This window comes from Sarcophilus harrisii, chromosome 2 (assembly GCF_902635505.1).
Source record: "Sarcophilus harrisii chromosome 2, mSarHar1.11, whole genome shotgun sequence".
In the NCBI taxonomy this organism is placed as follows: Eukaryota; Metazoa; Chordata; class Mammalia; order Dasyuromorphia; family Dasyuridae; genus Sarcophilus; species Sarcophilus harrisii.
Genome location: NC_045427.1, coordinates 356,023,408 through 356,040,677, shown reverse-complemented (window position 1 = coordinate 356,040,677; position 17,270 = coordinate 356,023,408). Strand labels below are relative to the sequence as shown.

The window sequence follows — 17,270 nt, the reverse complement described above, 5'->3', positions numbered from 1 at the left end:
TTAGAAATTATATGACTGGTCCAAAGTCAGGACTTTTCAAAGATATCCATTAGGAAGTAAAGAACAGGAAAAGAAAAAGATTATTAAGTCTTAGGTGCCATTGGTATTGGTAGCTAAGGTTTTCATTAAATGATTACAGATAGTGTATTAAAGACAGGGGCAGATGGAAAGTTCCTCACACTGATTTTCTGAACAAATCATATTATTCTGGAACAGACTGAGGCCATTACAATGTGCTTGGGGCAGGGAGAATAGTCCTAAACCCATAGTTGGATTGGTTCCCACTCCTTCAACTCAAAATTATTCAATATAAATGCTATTCTTAGGAATGAGGTAGACAGCAACTAATCTATTATAAGTTAAATAAGTGTAATTCTTTTAAACATAGTTCCATATTTGTCATGTTGTGCAAGAAAAATCAGACTAAGAGGGAAAAAAACCATCAGAAAGAAACAAACAAACAAAAAAGGTGAAAATATTATGCTTCAATCCATATCCAGTCTCCATAGTTCTCTCTCTCTCTCTGGATGCACATGGCATTTTTCAAGAAGATAATTTTGGCAGCTGTTTGAAGGATGGATTAGAGAAAGGAAACCATGGAAGTAGGGAGATTAATGAGGAGGTTATTAAGAGATAATCAGGGATAGGTTCAGTCAATCCTGAGATGATGTGGAAGAGTGACAAGGTCTTCCTGACTCCCCATCATTAGTGTCATGTTCAGGTAGGTATCAACTACTTAATAAACTGGGGATTTCTGGCAAGGGAGATTCCAAATATGGTGGTGGGATGGAGACCACTTTCAGAGAAGGGGCAGGGCAGTGTGAGACAAGGTGGAAAGAAGTTTCTTGAGCAGAGACAACCTGTTACAGAAAAGGTCCAGAGGACCACCATAATTCACTTCATAGGGTTGCTATGAGAAACCTTAATATATGTGATGTATAAAACTTTGAGAGATAATTTCTGGGTAATTAATCATTTTATTAATAATGCTAGCATATTATTAATAAAAGGCTGGTCATTTGGCTTTCTCTCTTAGACCAATGACTCCTCATGGAACCCATTCAATGCTTATATGCTCTTGGAAAAATGGGTATTCCTAAGAGTAGAAATCAACACTGATTGATTAACAGTTAGTGAGAGAATAAAGGTGAACCTCTTCTTTTTTTCCAATATATGTATACATATTTATATAGTTATCTTACTGCACAAGAAAAATCAGATCAAGAAGGAAAAAAAAAGAAAAACTGAGAAAGAAAACAAAATGCAAGCAAATAACAACAGAGAGAGTGAGAATGCTATGTTGTGTTCCACACTATTCCCATAGTCCACCTACTGGGTATAGATAGATGGCTCTCTTCATCACTGAACAACTGGAACTGGTTTGAATCATCTCAGTGTTGAAGAGGGCCAGGTCCATCAGAATTGATCATGGTATAGTCTTCTTGTTGCCATATATAAGGATCTCTGGGTTCTGCTCATTTCACTCAGCATCAGTTCATATAAGTTTCTCCAGGCCTTTTTGAAATCATCCTGTTGGTCATTTCTTATCGAACAATAATATTCCATAATATTCATATACCACAATTTATTCAGCCATTCTCCAATTGATGGGTATCCACTCAGTTTCCAGTTTCTTGCCACTACAAAGAGACCTGCCACAAGGGTGGACCTCTTCTAATGAGGGTCTGGAGCACATGACTTTGATCTCTCATTTTTAATCAAAGAAGATTACCTATATCTGTAACATCTTTCTGACAAAAGGAAGAATCCACATTTTCTCAGGCTTGCCTGAGTAAAACACAACGGGCAGGAAGTAACCGATTCATCTAAATGCCATTGTCTAGGTGCAGTAAATTTTTGTCACAGGTGAGCAAATGTCTTTCAAAGGTGATTTTGAACAAGAAAATAGGTCAGGGAAAAAGCCTGGATCTCCTCATAATTGGGTATTAATAATCATTTCTTTCTCAATGTTGGATAAATGTGAGCTTTTCTTTCATTGCACTACGTTTGATTTGGGGACTAGCTATGGAGAGATGATGAGAGTCAGCATGGTTTTGGACTAGTTATGAGACTGATAGGCAGCCAGGTGATATAGCTGATAGATAGCTGGGCCTGGAGTCAGAAAGACACAAGTTCAAAACTGACTTCAAGCACTTCCTAGCTGTGTGACCTTGAGCAAGTCATTTAACTTGTCTGTCTCAGTTTCTTCAACTGTGAAATGGGGATAATAATACTGTTGTGCAGGGTTGTTAAAGGGTTAAATGAGATACTCTAAAACACTTAACACAGTCCTGGAAAATAGTAAGTGCTTTATAAATGCCAGTTCCCTTCCCTGTTTTGTGGAGTGAAGGCTAGACTTAATTAGAAAGCCCTAGCCATCCTCAGCAATAAGATCAACCAAATCATTTCCAATGGAGTAATAATGAACTGAACCAGCTACGCCCAGAGAAAGAACTCTGGGAGATGACTAAAAAGCATTACATTGAATTCCCAATCCCTATATTTATGCACACCTGCATTTTGGATTTCCTTCACAGGCTAATTGTACAATATTTCAGAGTCTGATTCTTTTTGTACAGCAAAATAACGGTTTGGTCATGTATACTTATTGTGTATCTAATTTATATTTTAATATATTTAACATCTACTGGTCATCCTGCTATCTGGGGGAGGGGGTGGGGAAAAGAGGGGAAAAATTGGAACAAGAGGTTTGGCAATTGCCAATGCTGTAAAGTTACCCATACACTATAACCTGTAAATAAAAGGCTATTAAATAAAAAATAATAATAATAATTAGAAAGCCCTAGATTAAAATCTACTTCAGATATCCTTAGCTATGTGACCCTCACAGAGGTTATTGTTTGTCCTTTGTGCTAGAAGAGGACTATAGCATCAGAGAGGCGATATCATGACATGCAAGTGAATTGGATTTGAGTGAGGAAAGGCTGGGCAAGGTCATCTGCCTCAGTTTACCCTCCAAAGCCATCTGGGTTCAGTGGCCAGATATAGAGATGACTGGAGATGGCCCTGGATGTAATGGGAGACCTTGGCCTTTTTCAGCTAAGCTCAAATATTATGCTTCAACAAGTCTCAGTTTGACTCAGGCTCATCGATTCAGTGATTAGGCTAGGTAGCAATTGAAACAAAGAATCTCCTCTTTCACCTAATCCAAAAAAAATCTAAATAAATGAATGAGTGAATCTGGAAGGGTTTTTGGCCAAGGCAGAAATGACTGCCATATTCCATGGGAGTCAATCAGGACTCAAACAGTGACCCTCGACCATGGTTTCTGAGAAACCATCCTTGTGAACCGCAGATAACGGCACAGCAGGTGTCTTTGGAACAGCCTCTGGAGGAGGAGTCTGAAACAGGTAAGAGAGGCCAGCGTTAGGTCTGGCCTGAGCAAGGCTTTTAGAGCTGACAAGTCATAACTAACCTGTTTGCAGCATTTTATAATTTAAATAGTATTTCAAAAATAAATCTGCTTTATATACTACAAAGTATTTTATAAATTATTTATAAAACATTTTGCATCCAGTTTGCAAAATATTTTATGATTTATTTAACCTCCTTCATCTATAAAATGAGAAGGTTATTATAAATAAATTTGAGGAACATAGGATAGTTTCTCTCTCAGACTTGTGGAGGAGAAAGAAATTTGTGACCAAAGACGAACCTAGAGACCATTATTGATCACAAAATAAAAAATTTTTATTACATCAAATTAAAAAGCCTTTGTACAAACAAAACTAATGCAAACACGATTAGAAGGGAAGCAACAAACTGGGAAAACATCTTCACAGTTAAAGGTTCTGATAAAGGCCTCATTTCCAAAATATATAGAGAACTGACTCTAATTTATAAGAAACCAAGCCATTCTCCAATTGATAAATGGTCAAAGGATATGAACAGACAATTTTCAGATGATGAAATTGAAACTATTTCCACTCATATGAAAGAGTGTTCCAAATCATTATTAATCAGAGAAATGCAAATTAAGACAACTCTGAGATACCACTACACACCTGTCAAATTGGCTAAGATGACAGGAAAAAATAATGACAAATGTTGGAGGGGATGCGGCAAAACTGGGACACTGATACATTGTTGTTGGAACTGTGAATGAATCCAACCATTCTGGAGAGTAGTTTGGAATTATGCCCCAAAAGTTATCAAACTGTGCATACCCTTTGACCCAGCAGTGCTACTACTGGGCTTATACCCCAAGGAGATTCTAAAGGAGGGAAAGGGACCTGTATGTGCCAAAATGTTTGTGGCAGCCCTGTTTGTAGTGGCTAGAAACTGGAAACTGAGTGGATGCCCATCAATTAAAAAATGGTTGGGTAAATTGTAGTATATGAAAATGAGAAGGCTAGATTCAAGGGCCTCTAAGCTTCTTTCTTGTTCTTGTGATTGTTTCAAGTCGTTTCAAGCTCAAAAGCCTATGTACCATAACTTGGGGATCCAGAATCCTGCCGCCTTGTAGAATCTCATTGGGGCGCTTTTCTCTCTGTCCTCAGATTCCTCCAGCAAGACCAAGCCAGCAAAAACAAAGGACCCCCAGCAAGAGAAACAAAGAAACCCTAGCAAGCCTTGCTCTCCCACCCAGAGCCAGACTGGAAGGAAGCTTAGTGTCGACTCCACTAACTCCTGCACTGAGAAGGAGGAGGATGTTGGTCTTGGGCTATCCAACTTCAAGAGGACTATTTTAAGAAAGAGCAAGAGGGAAAGCAGCACTGAGAGCCAGGCAGCTGAGGAAAGTGGCTTTCTTCGAAAGAGCTCACGCTTATTCAAGTCTTTCAGGAAAAATGAGGAGGAAGGGACCAGCGGAGCTCCCAGGCTACCAAAGAGATCCCTCGGGTCCCCTGATGAAGAACCCTCAGAGATAACAATGGAAGTGGAGGACGGTAAGGGGAATAGCAACCACTTATCAGAAGAGCAATCCCTCATCTGTAGTCTTGGTGAGGTTGGGAAGGGACTCCAAAAGGTTGGGGTCATAGACCCGTACTGCAAAATGTCTCAAAATAATTTACAGGCTTGAACCCATATGCAAGTCAAGGGACAAAGTCTTTTTTTGTAATTGTAACACCAATTGAAGCAGATTTTAACAAAGAACCTGGAGCAAGGAGACAAATTTATCCAGTTCATGTCATTTATATGCTAATTTTATGGTCTAGAGATAGAACTGAGAAGTGATCTCAGGAATTTGATTATCACAGACCAGCAGACCTAGGATTATCCTAAAGCCAGAAAACTTTAGAATCTTTTAGAAAACTTTAGAATCTTTTTTTGGACAACATTGTCCAAAAAATAGCAGTTTAAGATTAGTCTCTGGATCACTAATGTATCTTCCCTAAACTTTAGGGAAGAAATATTATATTCTTAGACCAGAAGACTTTTACAATCATTGACAAAACAATAACATTCTTAGATCAGAGGGCCTCAGGATCACAGATTCCAAAGCCAAAAGATTTAGAATCACTGACAGATTGTTAGAGCAGAAGCACCCTAAGGTCTGGAGATCTTAAAATTATTGCAGTCTTCCCCAGAAGCTACATTTCATCAATCTTAACAGTTTTTGAATTCTGGAAAAATTTATTTATGCTTTTACAACTGAGCAAATGTTTTCATTGCCTCTACCTCAAGGTTCCCACTTTATGCAGACCCTCATTGCCTCTTTGTGAGACTATTCCTTAAAGACTCCTACTTGTCTCTCTGCTTCTGCTTTCTCCCCTCTTTAATCCATATTCCTAATGTACAGGTTTCATGAAGCAGGCTGCGTCTCTTCACGGAAACCTTTAGATGATCCCTATAAATAGAATATAAATAGGGATAAATAGGGATAAATTCCTTAGCCTGGCATTCAAGGCTCATCACAATCTGGCTCATTCTAATTGAGTTCCAGCCTTGTTTCCATCTCAGATTTATTTCACATACTCTCAGCTCCCCCAAACCAAACTACTAGTGTTTTGTTTTATTTTGTTTTCCCCAAACTCAATATGTCATTTTAAAAAATTTCCCTGGTTTCAGGCAGGTCCTCCATCATTCCTGCATGCACCTCAATTGACACAACTTCTGTGCAGACCTTCCTGATTCCCTTTAGCTCAAACTGCTCTGTCTCCTCAGATTTTCCCAGAACACTTGCTGATCTGTGTTCCTGTCAATGTCCACCTTGTATTACACACACCTGTATAAATGTTATAACCTTCCCAGGTAACTTCTCTTGAGAGTAGCAACTTTGTCATGTATCTTTGTATCCCCTGGGCTACTTTCATGTCTGTATATAGTAGGTATATTTACTATATAATAAAGCTTCAATTCAATTCAATTAACATATATTAAGTGCTTAGGTGCTGTGCTAAGTATTGGGAATATAAGTAAGAAAAGAAAGACAGCCCTTATTCTCAAGGAACTTACAGTCTAATGAATTAACTTTTTAAAAATAATACCTTGAGGCTTACAAAGCACTTTTCAATTGAACTGAACTGTATAGATTAAAATGTACTTTAATGTTTACAAAACACTTTATAATTTATAAGGGCCTTAAAGTTTATAATATGATTTCTAGTCTATTACCTCCTTTGGTTTTGTTTGGGGTGCTAGGTGGTGCCATAGAGCATTAAGTGTCAGGTCTGGAGTCAGGAAGACTCATCTTCAATGGATTTGAATCCATTCTCAGATACTTACTAGCTGTGTGACTCTGGGCAAGTCACTTCCCATTTGCCTCAGTTTCCTCATCTGTAAAATGAGCTGAAAGAAAGAAATGGTAAATTACTCCAGTATTCTTTTCCAAGGAAACCTCCAATGGGTCATGAAGAATCAGACATGACTTTAAAAAAAAATGTTGTTTTTTTTTTAATTGCTTTGATCCTTACAACAAATTCATGGTTATTATCCCCATTTTATTGAGGAGGAAACTGAGGTTCTCAAAGGGAAAGTCACATTCTCAGGAAGAGTCACCTGTCTTATAGATTCTAGGCCAGGACCGAGTCCCTTACCCCCAGATACTTACCATTCACTCTTGTCTTTGGACAGAAAAGCCCATCTCTGAGCTCATTGCTGAACGGCAGCTGCTGAAAGCCTTTTCCCAGCTAAGTCAGCAGGAGGCCAACCTTGTGGAGGACCATCGCTTGGGGAGGTTCAAGGACGATCCCACTGCCTATGTTCGCCACGCCATGGACATCTGTCTTCACTATGACATGATGGCGGCCGAGATCAGGAACATTGTGGAGGAGACTCTGAGCCGGCCGGGGGTGGACGTGGAGGCTCTGAAGTGTGTGGGGCAGCTGATTGAGAAGGAGGAGGAGATTCACCCAGACCTGCCCAACACTGACTTCCTGAGAAATCCTCGGAAGTGGAGGCACCGGTGGGAGGAGACAGTGAAGAAGAGTGCCCGGGACCGAGTGGGGAAGGTGGGCCAGGGCACCGGGGAATCGAGCCTGGCCAGCCTCCTTGCGGACCTGGGCAGGGTGGTCAAGCAGGACCTAATGAAGATCTGGAAGGAGGTGCAGCGCTGCTACCCCAAGGACTTCCCGGTGTGCAAGACCTATAAGGATGGCTTCCACGAAGCCGTGTCTGCCCGGTTTGAGGAGTTCCTGCAGGAGCCTCAGGGCTTTGAGCAGCTTTATGTGATCATGGACTGGGTAGACAATGTCTACTGCGGGTGAGTCCCTCTGGGCTTGGGATGAGATGGAGGAGGAATCATGGAGCAGGTGGGCTGGGAGGGATATAGGATCCTAGATTCACTTCTGAAGTCATTGAGTCCAACCTCCTTATTTCATAGGTAAGGAAATTGAGACCCACGACATGCCCAAAGTCATAGAAATAGTATGTGTCCAAGAGGTGTGTGGGAGATTCAAAGTCAGGTTCTTCCAGGGTTCTTTCCATTGTACCATGTTGCCTCCTGTATCCTAAGGGAGTCAAGGCAAGGCAATCAGCAAACACTTCAGAACCTACTGTGTGCTAGGCAAAGAAAGACAAAAAATACAGCATCTGCTTTTAAGGAACGCATGGTATAATGGAGAAGACAAAATTCAAACAATTACATATAGACAAGCTGTAGACAGGATAAATTGGAGCTATTCAAAAGGTATAACTCATTGCATTAATATAAGACTTATTTGCGTAGAATATCCAGTTAGATCTTGGCTCAGCCCCATCCTAGGAGGAAAATTGATCAGAGGCTGGCTGTAGGCCGTTTGATTCACCGAAGAATATCATACAGAATTTCAATCAGAATGTTAGAAATGAGTTAAGTAAATAACATTCACTAACTCAGCCCCATCAACCCCACCAGTCCACATGATCCTTTGTCTGCCAGCCAATAATATGCTCCTCCTTGCCACCTTGGGGCAACTAGCTGGTGCAGTGGATGGAGTGCTGGGTCTGGAGTCAGGAAAACTCATATTTATGGGCTTACATCCAGCCTCAAGTACTTACTAGCTCTCTGACGCTGGGCAAGTCATCTAACTCTGTTTGCCTCAGTTTCCTCATCTGTCAAATGATCTGGAGAAGGAAATGGCCTCCAGTATCTTTGCCAAGAAAACCCTGAATGGCATCAGGAAGAAATGGATATGACCAAAATGAATCCATATATCTTTCCCATGTGAGGTTGCAAACAGGTGGGGTCTCCAAAATAAGCCCAAATGTCATCAGAGGTTGTTTAGAATATTTAGGAGTTTTGGATAATTCAGTTAGACATTTCTTTCTCTGTCCTCCCACAACCCTGCAAATTGTATTGACCCTTCCAATTGTATTCCTTAGTGAATGGCCCATTTGTTCTGGCTAGGCAAAGCTATCCTGCCAAGTCTATGGCAAGTGAGTTGGGTTAGGAAGTATCCTGGGTTAAGAGTCAGGAGATCTGGATTCTAGTCAGAACTCTGCTACTAGCTTCCAGTGTGATCTTGGAAAAGTCGTTTCCTGTTGCCAGCCTGACATGTATCTGACATGTATTCCTGATCATATTTTGTTTCTTGTGGTTTAGTTTTTTATTGTTTTATGGTTATTCTCTCTCTCTCTCTCTCTCTCTCTCTCTCTCTCTCTCTCTTGGCTGAGGTTAAGGGTATAGGGGAAGGAAAATTGAAGTAAGGGGCAAGGTATAAAGGGGACTTGCCCAGGGTCACACAATTAGTAAGTATCTGAGGCCAGATTTGAATTTTTTCCAGTTTAAAAAGAGAAGATGGCACTAGATGATATCTGAGGTTCTCACAAGAAAATCTTGTGAGAAGAAAATCCTTGATTAAAGGGATTAAAGGGAATTTGGGAAAAGTTAGTTTATTGACCAGGGTGATGTCTGAGGGCAAAGGAGTATGAGAAGAAAAGGGTAAACACAGCCAGACCCAAGAAAGGAGCTCCTCCATCATCAGGCAATTCCTTTATTTGTCCTGAGTCTTGCTTTCCTAGTAGGTCAATTAGTCAATAAGTATTTATTAAACATTCACTAATAGTATACTAGTATACTAATATACTATTCACTAATAGTATATTATACTATACTAATCACTAAGGATACAAAGAAAGGCATAAGATAACCTTGCTCTTAAGGAAGTTCACAATCAAATTGGAGAGACCACTATTTGTTGTCATTCAGAGGTTTTTCAGTCATGTCCAGCTCTTCCTGATCCCATTTGGGGTTTCCTTGGCAAATACACTGGAGTAGTTTTCCATTTCCTTCTCTAGCTCATTTTACAGATGAGGAAATAGAGGCAAACAGGGTGAAGTGACTGCCCAGCATCACACAGCTTGTGTCAGAGGCCAGTATTTGTTATTGTTGTTTGTCCTTCATTCTTGATAAGGAAGTGAAACCATGACATGAAAGTGAGTCGGATTTAGGTGAGGGAAGACTTTGCAAAGTCATTTTCTCTTCCAGAGCTATCTGGAATCCTAGGAACAAGCAAGATAGATACAAGACAAATTAGAAATGTTTTCAGAGGGAAAATTTTAGAAATTGAGAAATTAGGAAAGATTTCTTATAAAATGTGGGATTTTATCTGGAACTTGAAAACAGGTAGAGAAATGAGAAGGGAGAAAATTCCAGGCAGAAGAGACAGCCAATAAAAATGCATGTAACCTGAATCTGGAGTATTTTATTTGAGGAAAAGCAAGGAAGCCTGTGTAACTGGACTGCAATGCATGTAAAAGTGAATAAGGTGAATGAAGACTGGAATGGTAGGAGAAGTCTACATTATCAAGGGCTTTGAATGCCAAACAAACAATTTTATTTTTTATTCTGGAGGTAATAGGGAACTACTGGGATTCACAGAATAAGGAGTTACATGATTGAACTCGAGCTTTAGGAAACAATTTGATAGCTGAGTGGAGGATGGACTGGAGTGTGAAGAGAATCAAGGCAAGGAGAGCAACTAGGCTATTGAAATAATCCAGAGATGAGATGATGACACCGGAGTGATGGGCAATGTCAGGGGAGAGAATTGGGCTTACATAATAGATCTTAAGAAAGTAAAATTGACAGGGTTTAGCAATAGATTGAAAATGGGGAAGTATTGAAAGGAAGAAGAAGAAGAAGAAGAAGAAGAAAAGGAGGAAGAGGAAGAAGAAGAAGAAGAGGAAGAGGAAGAAGAAGAAGAGGAGGAGGAAGAAGAAGAAGAAGAGGAAGAGGAGGAAGAGGAAGAAGAAGAAGAAGAGGAGGAGGAAGAAGAAGAAGAGGAGGAGGAGGAGGAGGGGAGGAGGAGGAGGAGGAGGAGGAAGAGAAGAAGAAGAAGAAGAAGAAGAAGAAGAAGAAGAAGAAGAAGAAGAAGAAGAAGAAGAAGAAGAAGAAGAAGAAGAAGAAGAAGAAGAAGAAGAAGAAAAGAAAGAAAGAAATATAAAAGGGGAAGGTTGCAGGGGAAAGATAATGAGCTGAGTTCAAGACACATTGAGTTTAAGATGTCTACAAGGCATCCAGTTTGAGCAATCAAATAGGCAACTAGAGATGCCAGTCTAGAATTTTGGGAAGAATTTAGGGCTGATAAGTAGATCTAAGAAACATTAGCACAGAGATGATATTGAATCCATGAGAGATTACAAGATCACTAAGCAAAATGGTATATAGGAATGAGGAAAAAAGACCCAGACTGGAATCCTAGAGGATACCTACCATTAGCCACTGTGACCTGGATGAAGATCCAGCAAAAGAGACTGAGAAGAAATAATCAGATGGGTAGGAGGAGAGCTAAGATAGAGTAATGACATAGAAGAGAATATCAAAGCTAACATTTATGTAGCACTTTCTATGTGCCAGACATTATGCCAGTTGCTTTAAAATTATCTCATTTGATCCTTATGACAACTCTTGGAGGTAGCTGTGATTATTCTACCCATTTTACAGATAAGGAAACTGAGGTAAACAGAGGTTAAATGACTTGTCCAGCTAGTAAGGGTCATCTGTGAATTTAGATCACCCTGATTCCAAGCTCAGTGTTCTATCCAATGTAAAGACTATAGATAAAAAAAGATGAAGAAAGGTCATTAGATTTGACAATGAAGAGATTGTTGGAAAAGCCAGTGTTGGGTGAGATAGTGAGTCAATTAGGGAGATATAAAAAGTTGTTTTGATGTAGTGAATGCACAGTTGAAATTGTGTAACATAAATCTGTAAGGAATCCAGTCAACATGGTTTTATTAAGTAGCATCTAAGACCAAAGGCAGAATTGTTGGATGTAATCAAGTAGGCTAAGGTTTAAGATAGGAAGACCTTCCATAAGATAAGGGGGCAAGGAATTCAAGAGAAGAAAAAAGCATAGAGTGGAACTAACCCATGAAAGGGTCAAGATGGGGAAGGGAGCGGAGTGTAGACAATGCAACAATAATGATCTAGAAAAGAACTTAAGGATGGAGGAATTGGAGGCAATGGTGAGAATGAAGAAAGTGGAGTTTGGGGTTGTAAGGCAGGATAGGAGGAAGTGGACTGACAACAGATTGTGATCAAATAAGGGAATTTCAGAGTTCATGAACATTGAAGTAGTGCATTTGTAGGTGATGGGCAAGATCAAGGTTATGACCATCTCTGTGTGTCTTAGCAAGGACTTCCTGGGCCCAAATATGACTACAATGCCAACGCTGCTGTCACCTGAGGTGCGGGAAAAACTAGAAAGTGACTACACCAAGTTACTGGAGGTAAGATTCAAAGCCTGGGCGACCTGTGGCTGGTGGGGGAAGGTATGGACAGCCAGCTCCTATGTGGCTGTGAACTGTGTGATGGGTGGGTCAGCAGGACTCTGCCCAGGTTGATGAGATTGAAAGTGCACTGACAGCATTTATCTCCTTTAGGTAGAAACAAATGAGCTTAACATTTAGATAGGAAGAAAATAATTAGTGAGAATAGGAAGTTCCCAAATGGTACCACTTTTTACCGGGTGTTCACTGTGATTTTGGGCAGTGTGCTGAAGTCAGAGTTAGCACAAGGCACATTAAGATACTACATGAAAATTATATCATTGTGATCAGTCAAAAATATTTGTTTCTGTATGAATTTTGATATGGAGCTCCTTGGTCAGATGATGATGGTGCCATTTCAGAGCTGTCAGGACAAACTTAAACTGTGTGGTGTAGAAAAAAGAGAAGTGTACCTGGAGGCAGAGTATATCAGTTCAAGTCCCAGCTTTTCTTAATATTTGCTTCACCATCGCAAATCTCAGGGCCTCAGCTTTTTGGATTTTATTTTATGGGTTTTTTGTTTGTTTGTTTTTGGTGAGGTAATCAGGGTTAAGTGACACAGCTAGTAAGTGTCTGTGGATGGATTTGAATTCAGGTTGTCCTGACTTTAGGGCTGGTGCACTGAGTCACGTAGTTATCCCTAGCTTTAGTTTTCTTTTCCAAAAATATGTGGACCTGGATTAGATAACTTTAAAATTCCCTTCCAGCTCCAAAAGCCCTCATCCTACAAAGAAATTTAGATGAGATATGATGAAGAATCTCTTAAGAGTGAACAATCACAGGAATGGGTTATATTGGGATTAATTACACCAGCAGTAATCTTCTTCACCAGGCTCTTTTTTCCTCTAATTAACTTTCATCTCTATTTTTTTTCTTTAGTTATAATCATTCCTCAATATGGCACTATGCTGCGTAGAATTTTCTGTTTTAATTGACAAATATGGGAGTAAAGCTTAACCAACAGGACAAATGTGACTATAAATGCAATGTGTACAACATTTCAAAGCTATGGCTCGTTCTACCCTTAGAAGGACCAAGATGGAGCAAATCATACAACTTCTCTGGGATTGTTTCCTTATATAACAAATGAAGAGATTGGATGTTGTATATCCTCTATTTCTAAATCTGTGATACTGTGATTCCATAACTCTCCATATCCCAAGAATTATCTATATCTCATAGAAGATCCTCCCCTGTTTGCCCTGGCCTTCTATCCATAATTGGCAACTACTCCCAACAGAGGCCTTCTATATCCTTTTTTCTGTTGTCTGTGGTATGTTGTGTTCTGAGGTATAAAGTTTCTAATAGAATTACATATAGATAGATAGATAGATAGATAGATAGATAGATTTTTTTTTCCTGAGGCAATTGGGGTTCAGTGACTTTCCCAGGGTCACACAGCCAGGAAGTGTTAAGTGTCTGAGGCCAGATTTGAACTCAGGTACTCCTGACTTCAGGGCTGGTGCTCTATCTATTCTGCTACCTGAATTTTCTCACATTTATCTTCTTTTTTTTTTCCTTCAGAAATTGATATATTTGTTTGAGATCAGTTATTTCACCAAAAATGACAAGCTCCTCCCCATAGTATTTTCTCATTTAAAAAAGAAGTTATGTAAAATCACCTACTAAAATGATTGTGGCTAATGATATGCCATATTACATTTATGTAGTTTACTATCTGTTAATAGAAAAGAATGTGCATATTGACTTCAAAAATTTAGAATAATAACTTTCTGATGTTTTTAATCTGGATTTTCTTCTTTTTTAGTGGTATTTTCATTTATATTATTGTAGTAAATGAAAGAATATTTTCATATGTTCCTCAATATATTCCATTGACCTCTGCAGTATAAACCTAGTAATGTGTCTACCACATGAAAGGAGAAAAACAATTCAGTAATTTTAAAAATGTAATTCCAAATTGTTTTTCAGGTTGATCTGATTAATTTATAGTTCTATCAGAAACTAATTAATATTCCTACCTATTCCATAACCTTCACCACATTGAATTTTTCCATTTTTTCACATTCTGGTCAATTTGTTAGGGCAATTTATTTGATTATTAGTGATTTTGAAAAGTTTTTCACATAGTTGCTGATAGTTTACTTGTCTGCTTTTGAAGACCATGTTTGACTACTTAGCTCTTAATCAATACCCTTTAATTTTGACTGTCAAACTTTTATCAAATATGTTTGATGCAAATATTTCCCCCCATTCATACTATTTAGTTTATGTCTTTTCAATGGTAGTATTTTATTTTCCCCCAATTACATGTCACGAAAATTTTAACATTCATTTTTACAAGATTTTAAGTTCCAAATTTTTTCCCTCCCTTCATTCCCTCCCCTTTTCTGAAGATAATAAGCAGTTTTACATAATTTATACATGTACTTTCATGTTAAACATATTTCCTTATTAGTCATAGTTGTAGAAGAAACAGATCAAAAGAAAAAAAAGAAAGATTAAAGTGAAAAAAATATGCTACAATCTGCACTCCAAGTCCATTAGTTCTTTATTTGATTCTGGATAGCATTTTCCTTCTTGAGTCATTTGTACTTATCTTGGATTATTGTACTGCTGAGAAGGGGTGGATCAATCATAGCTGATCATCACACAATGTTGCTGATACTGTGTACACTGTTTTCCTGATTCTGCTCATTTCACTCTGTATTAGTTCATACAAGTCTTTCCAGATTCTCTTAAAATCTGCCTGTTCATAATTTATTACAGAATAGTATTCTCTTTCATTCATATGCCACAGATTGTTCAATGATTCTCCAATTGATAGGCATTCCCCCAATTTCTAATATTTTGCTACCACAAAAAGGGCTTCTATAATTAATTTTGTAAATGTAGGTCTTTTTTGCTTTTTTGTTGTTGTTGTTGTTATCTCTTTGGAATACAGACCAGGTAGTGATATTGCTGGATCAAATGATATACAAAGGGCAATTGCCCTTTAGGCATAGTAGTTTCAGATTTCTCTCCAGAATGGTTGGATCAGTTCACAACTCCACCAACAGTGCATTAGTGTCTTAATTTTCCCACATCCTCTTCAACATTTATTGCTTTCCTTTTTCATAATATTGGCCAATTTGGTATGAGGTAGTATTTTAGAATTGTTTTAATTTGCATTTCTCTATCAAAAGTGATTAGAGGACTTATTCATAGATATTTATATATAACTTTGATTTCTTCATTTGAAAAAATGCCTGTTCATATTCTTTGAGCACTTATCATTTGGGAAAGGATTATTTTCTTATAAATTTGACTGAATTCTCTATATATTTGAGAAATGAGGCCTTTATCAGAAAGATTGTTTACCAGCTTTCTGTTTTCCTTCTCATTTTTGGTTGCATTGTTTTTTGTTTGTACAAAAGCTTTTTGATTTAATGGTCTATTTTGCATTTTATAATATTTTTTATCTCTTGTTTGATTGTGAACTTTCCCCCCTCACATAGGTCTGACAGGTAAACTATTCCTTGCTCTTCTAATTTGCTTATAGTGTCTAAATCATGCACCCATTTTAAATTTATCTTGGTATATGGTGTGTCAGTATGTTGATCCATACCTAGTTTGTCTTTTTTGTTTTCCAGTTTTCCCAAAAGTTTTTGTCAAATTGTGAGTTCTTATCCCAAAAGCTTGAGTTTTAATATTCCAAAAGCTTGAGTTTTAATATTCTATTTACCTCCTTAGTTTCTTTCATGTTCAGATTTTGGTTGGATTTATTAAGTTCTGAGAGGGGGAATTTGAAGTCCCCCATTAATATAGTTTTGTTGACTATTTCCTTCTGTAAAACTTCTCCTTTCAGAATTTGGATCGATACAACTTAGTGCATATTTCTTTAGTATTGATATTGCTTCTTGTCTATGAAAAGAAAGACAGAGACAAAAAGAGATGAGCAAAAAAAATCAACAAAAATGAATTTGACCATAGAAAGTTTACTTTTTAGTAAGATGTTGTTTTGGCCACTTGGAATATTTTTTCCTTGACATGATAGCTCTGGAATTTGGCTGCTCCTTGAAGTTTTTATTTTGTGATATCATTCTTGAGTTGATTGGTAGTAGATTCTTTCAATGCCTATTTTTCCATCTGATTCCATAATATCAGGACAGTTTTCCTTGGTAATTTCTTGGAAAATGCTCTCCAGTCCTGCCTGTGTTGAGCCATAGTAGAGGTCTGTTCTCTGGAGAGTGTCTAATTATCTGAAGCTGTGTAGGAGAATGTGGTAATTCCCTGCCGCTAGAGTTTGCAGGCTCCCTTGGTTTTGCCAATACATGGGGGTTTCTGATGTTGGTCTTCACCTGCTCCACCACCCTGGGGTTCAGGATCTTCTGCTTAATACTGTCTCACAGGGGAGCTTCCTATCTTGGATTGTAACCCTCTCTCTTTCCTGTTCTTTACCTGTGTGAAAGAGGGACCCCTCCTGAAGATATTTCAAGCTTCCTGAGATTTGTTTCATCTATTCCTGCTGATTTTTGCTGCTCCAGAACCTGACTTGGGGAGCTATTTTATGTTTGCCTGAAGATGAACTTGGGAAGATTACAGTGATTCACTGCTTACACCACCATCTTAGCTCCTAGAAGTGATTCTCCAAACTTTTTTCTTTTTTTTTTTTTTGGAAACATAGCTAACAAAATATTTTAATTAAATTTTATTTTCAAACAAATATTCTCCTTTTCTATCTCCTCTCTCTTCTTTCATAGAAAAATAAGAAAAATAAAACCCCTGTTGCAAATGGAAATAATTAAGAACAACTAAGTTCTTATGTTGCCCATATCCAAAGTATATGTCTCAATCTGCACTCTAAATTCCTCACCAAAATATTTTTTAAAAAACAAGTTCATGGATCTCAAGTTACAAATACCTCATCAGGTTCAACTTTTTACTTTTCAGGTATCTGAAAAGTATCATTGCATCTACTAGACTGTACCTCTCTCCTCTCCCTCTCCCCATCTCATAATAATTTTAAAAAATTGTCCCTAGTTATATGTAAAACAACATTTTTGTTATACATGTACGTTTATTTTTTAAAATACATTTTCATATAAATCATGCTGGGAAAGAGAATCAAAAAAAAAAAGGAAAAAAACACACACAACTCAGAATTTTAAAAAATG

The 17,270-nt window shown here is 38.2% G+C and overlaps 1 protein-coding gene across 2 annotated transcripts in view; it reads left to right on the top strand.

Annotated features, from left to right (window-relative positions):
• EXOC3L4 (exocyst complex component 3 like 4) overlaps positions 1-17,270 on the top strand; it is a 52,993-nt gene that overhangs the window by 2,224 nt on the left and 33,499 nt on the right. For both annotated transcript variants that reach the window (XM_031953202.1, XM_031953203.1), the window contains 3 exons: positions 4,521-4,907; positions 7,036-7,663; positions 12,018-12,114. In XM_031953202.1, the coding sequence (XP_031809062.1) occupies positions 4,521-4,907; positions 7,036-7,663; positions 12,018-12,114 (1,112 nt within the window). The remainder of the gene's footprint in view (positions 1-4,520; positions 4,908-7,035; positions 7,664-12,017; positions 12,115-17,270) is intronic.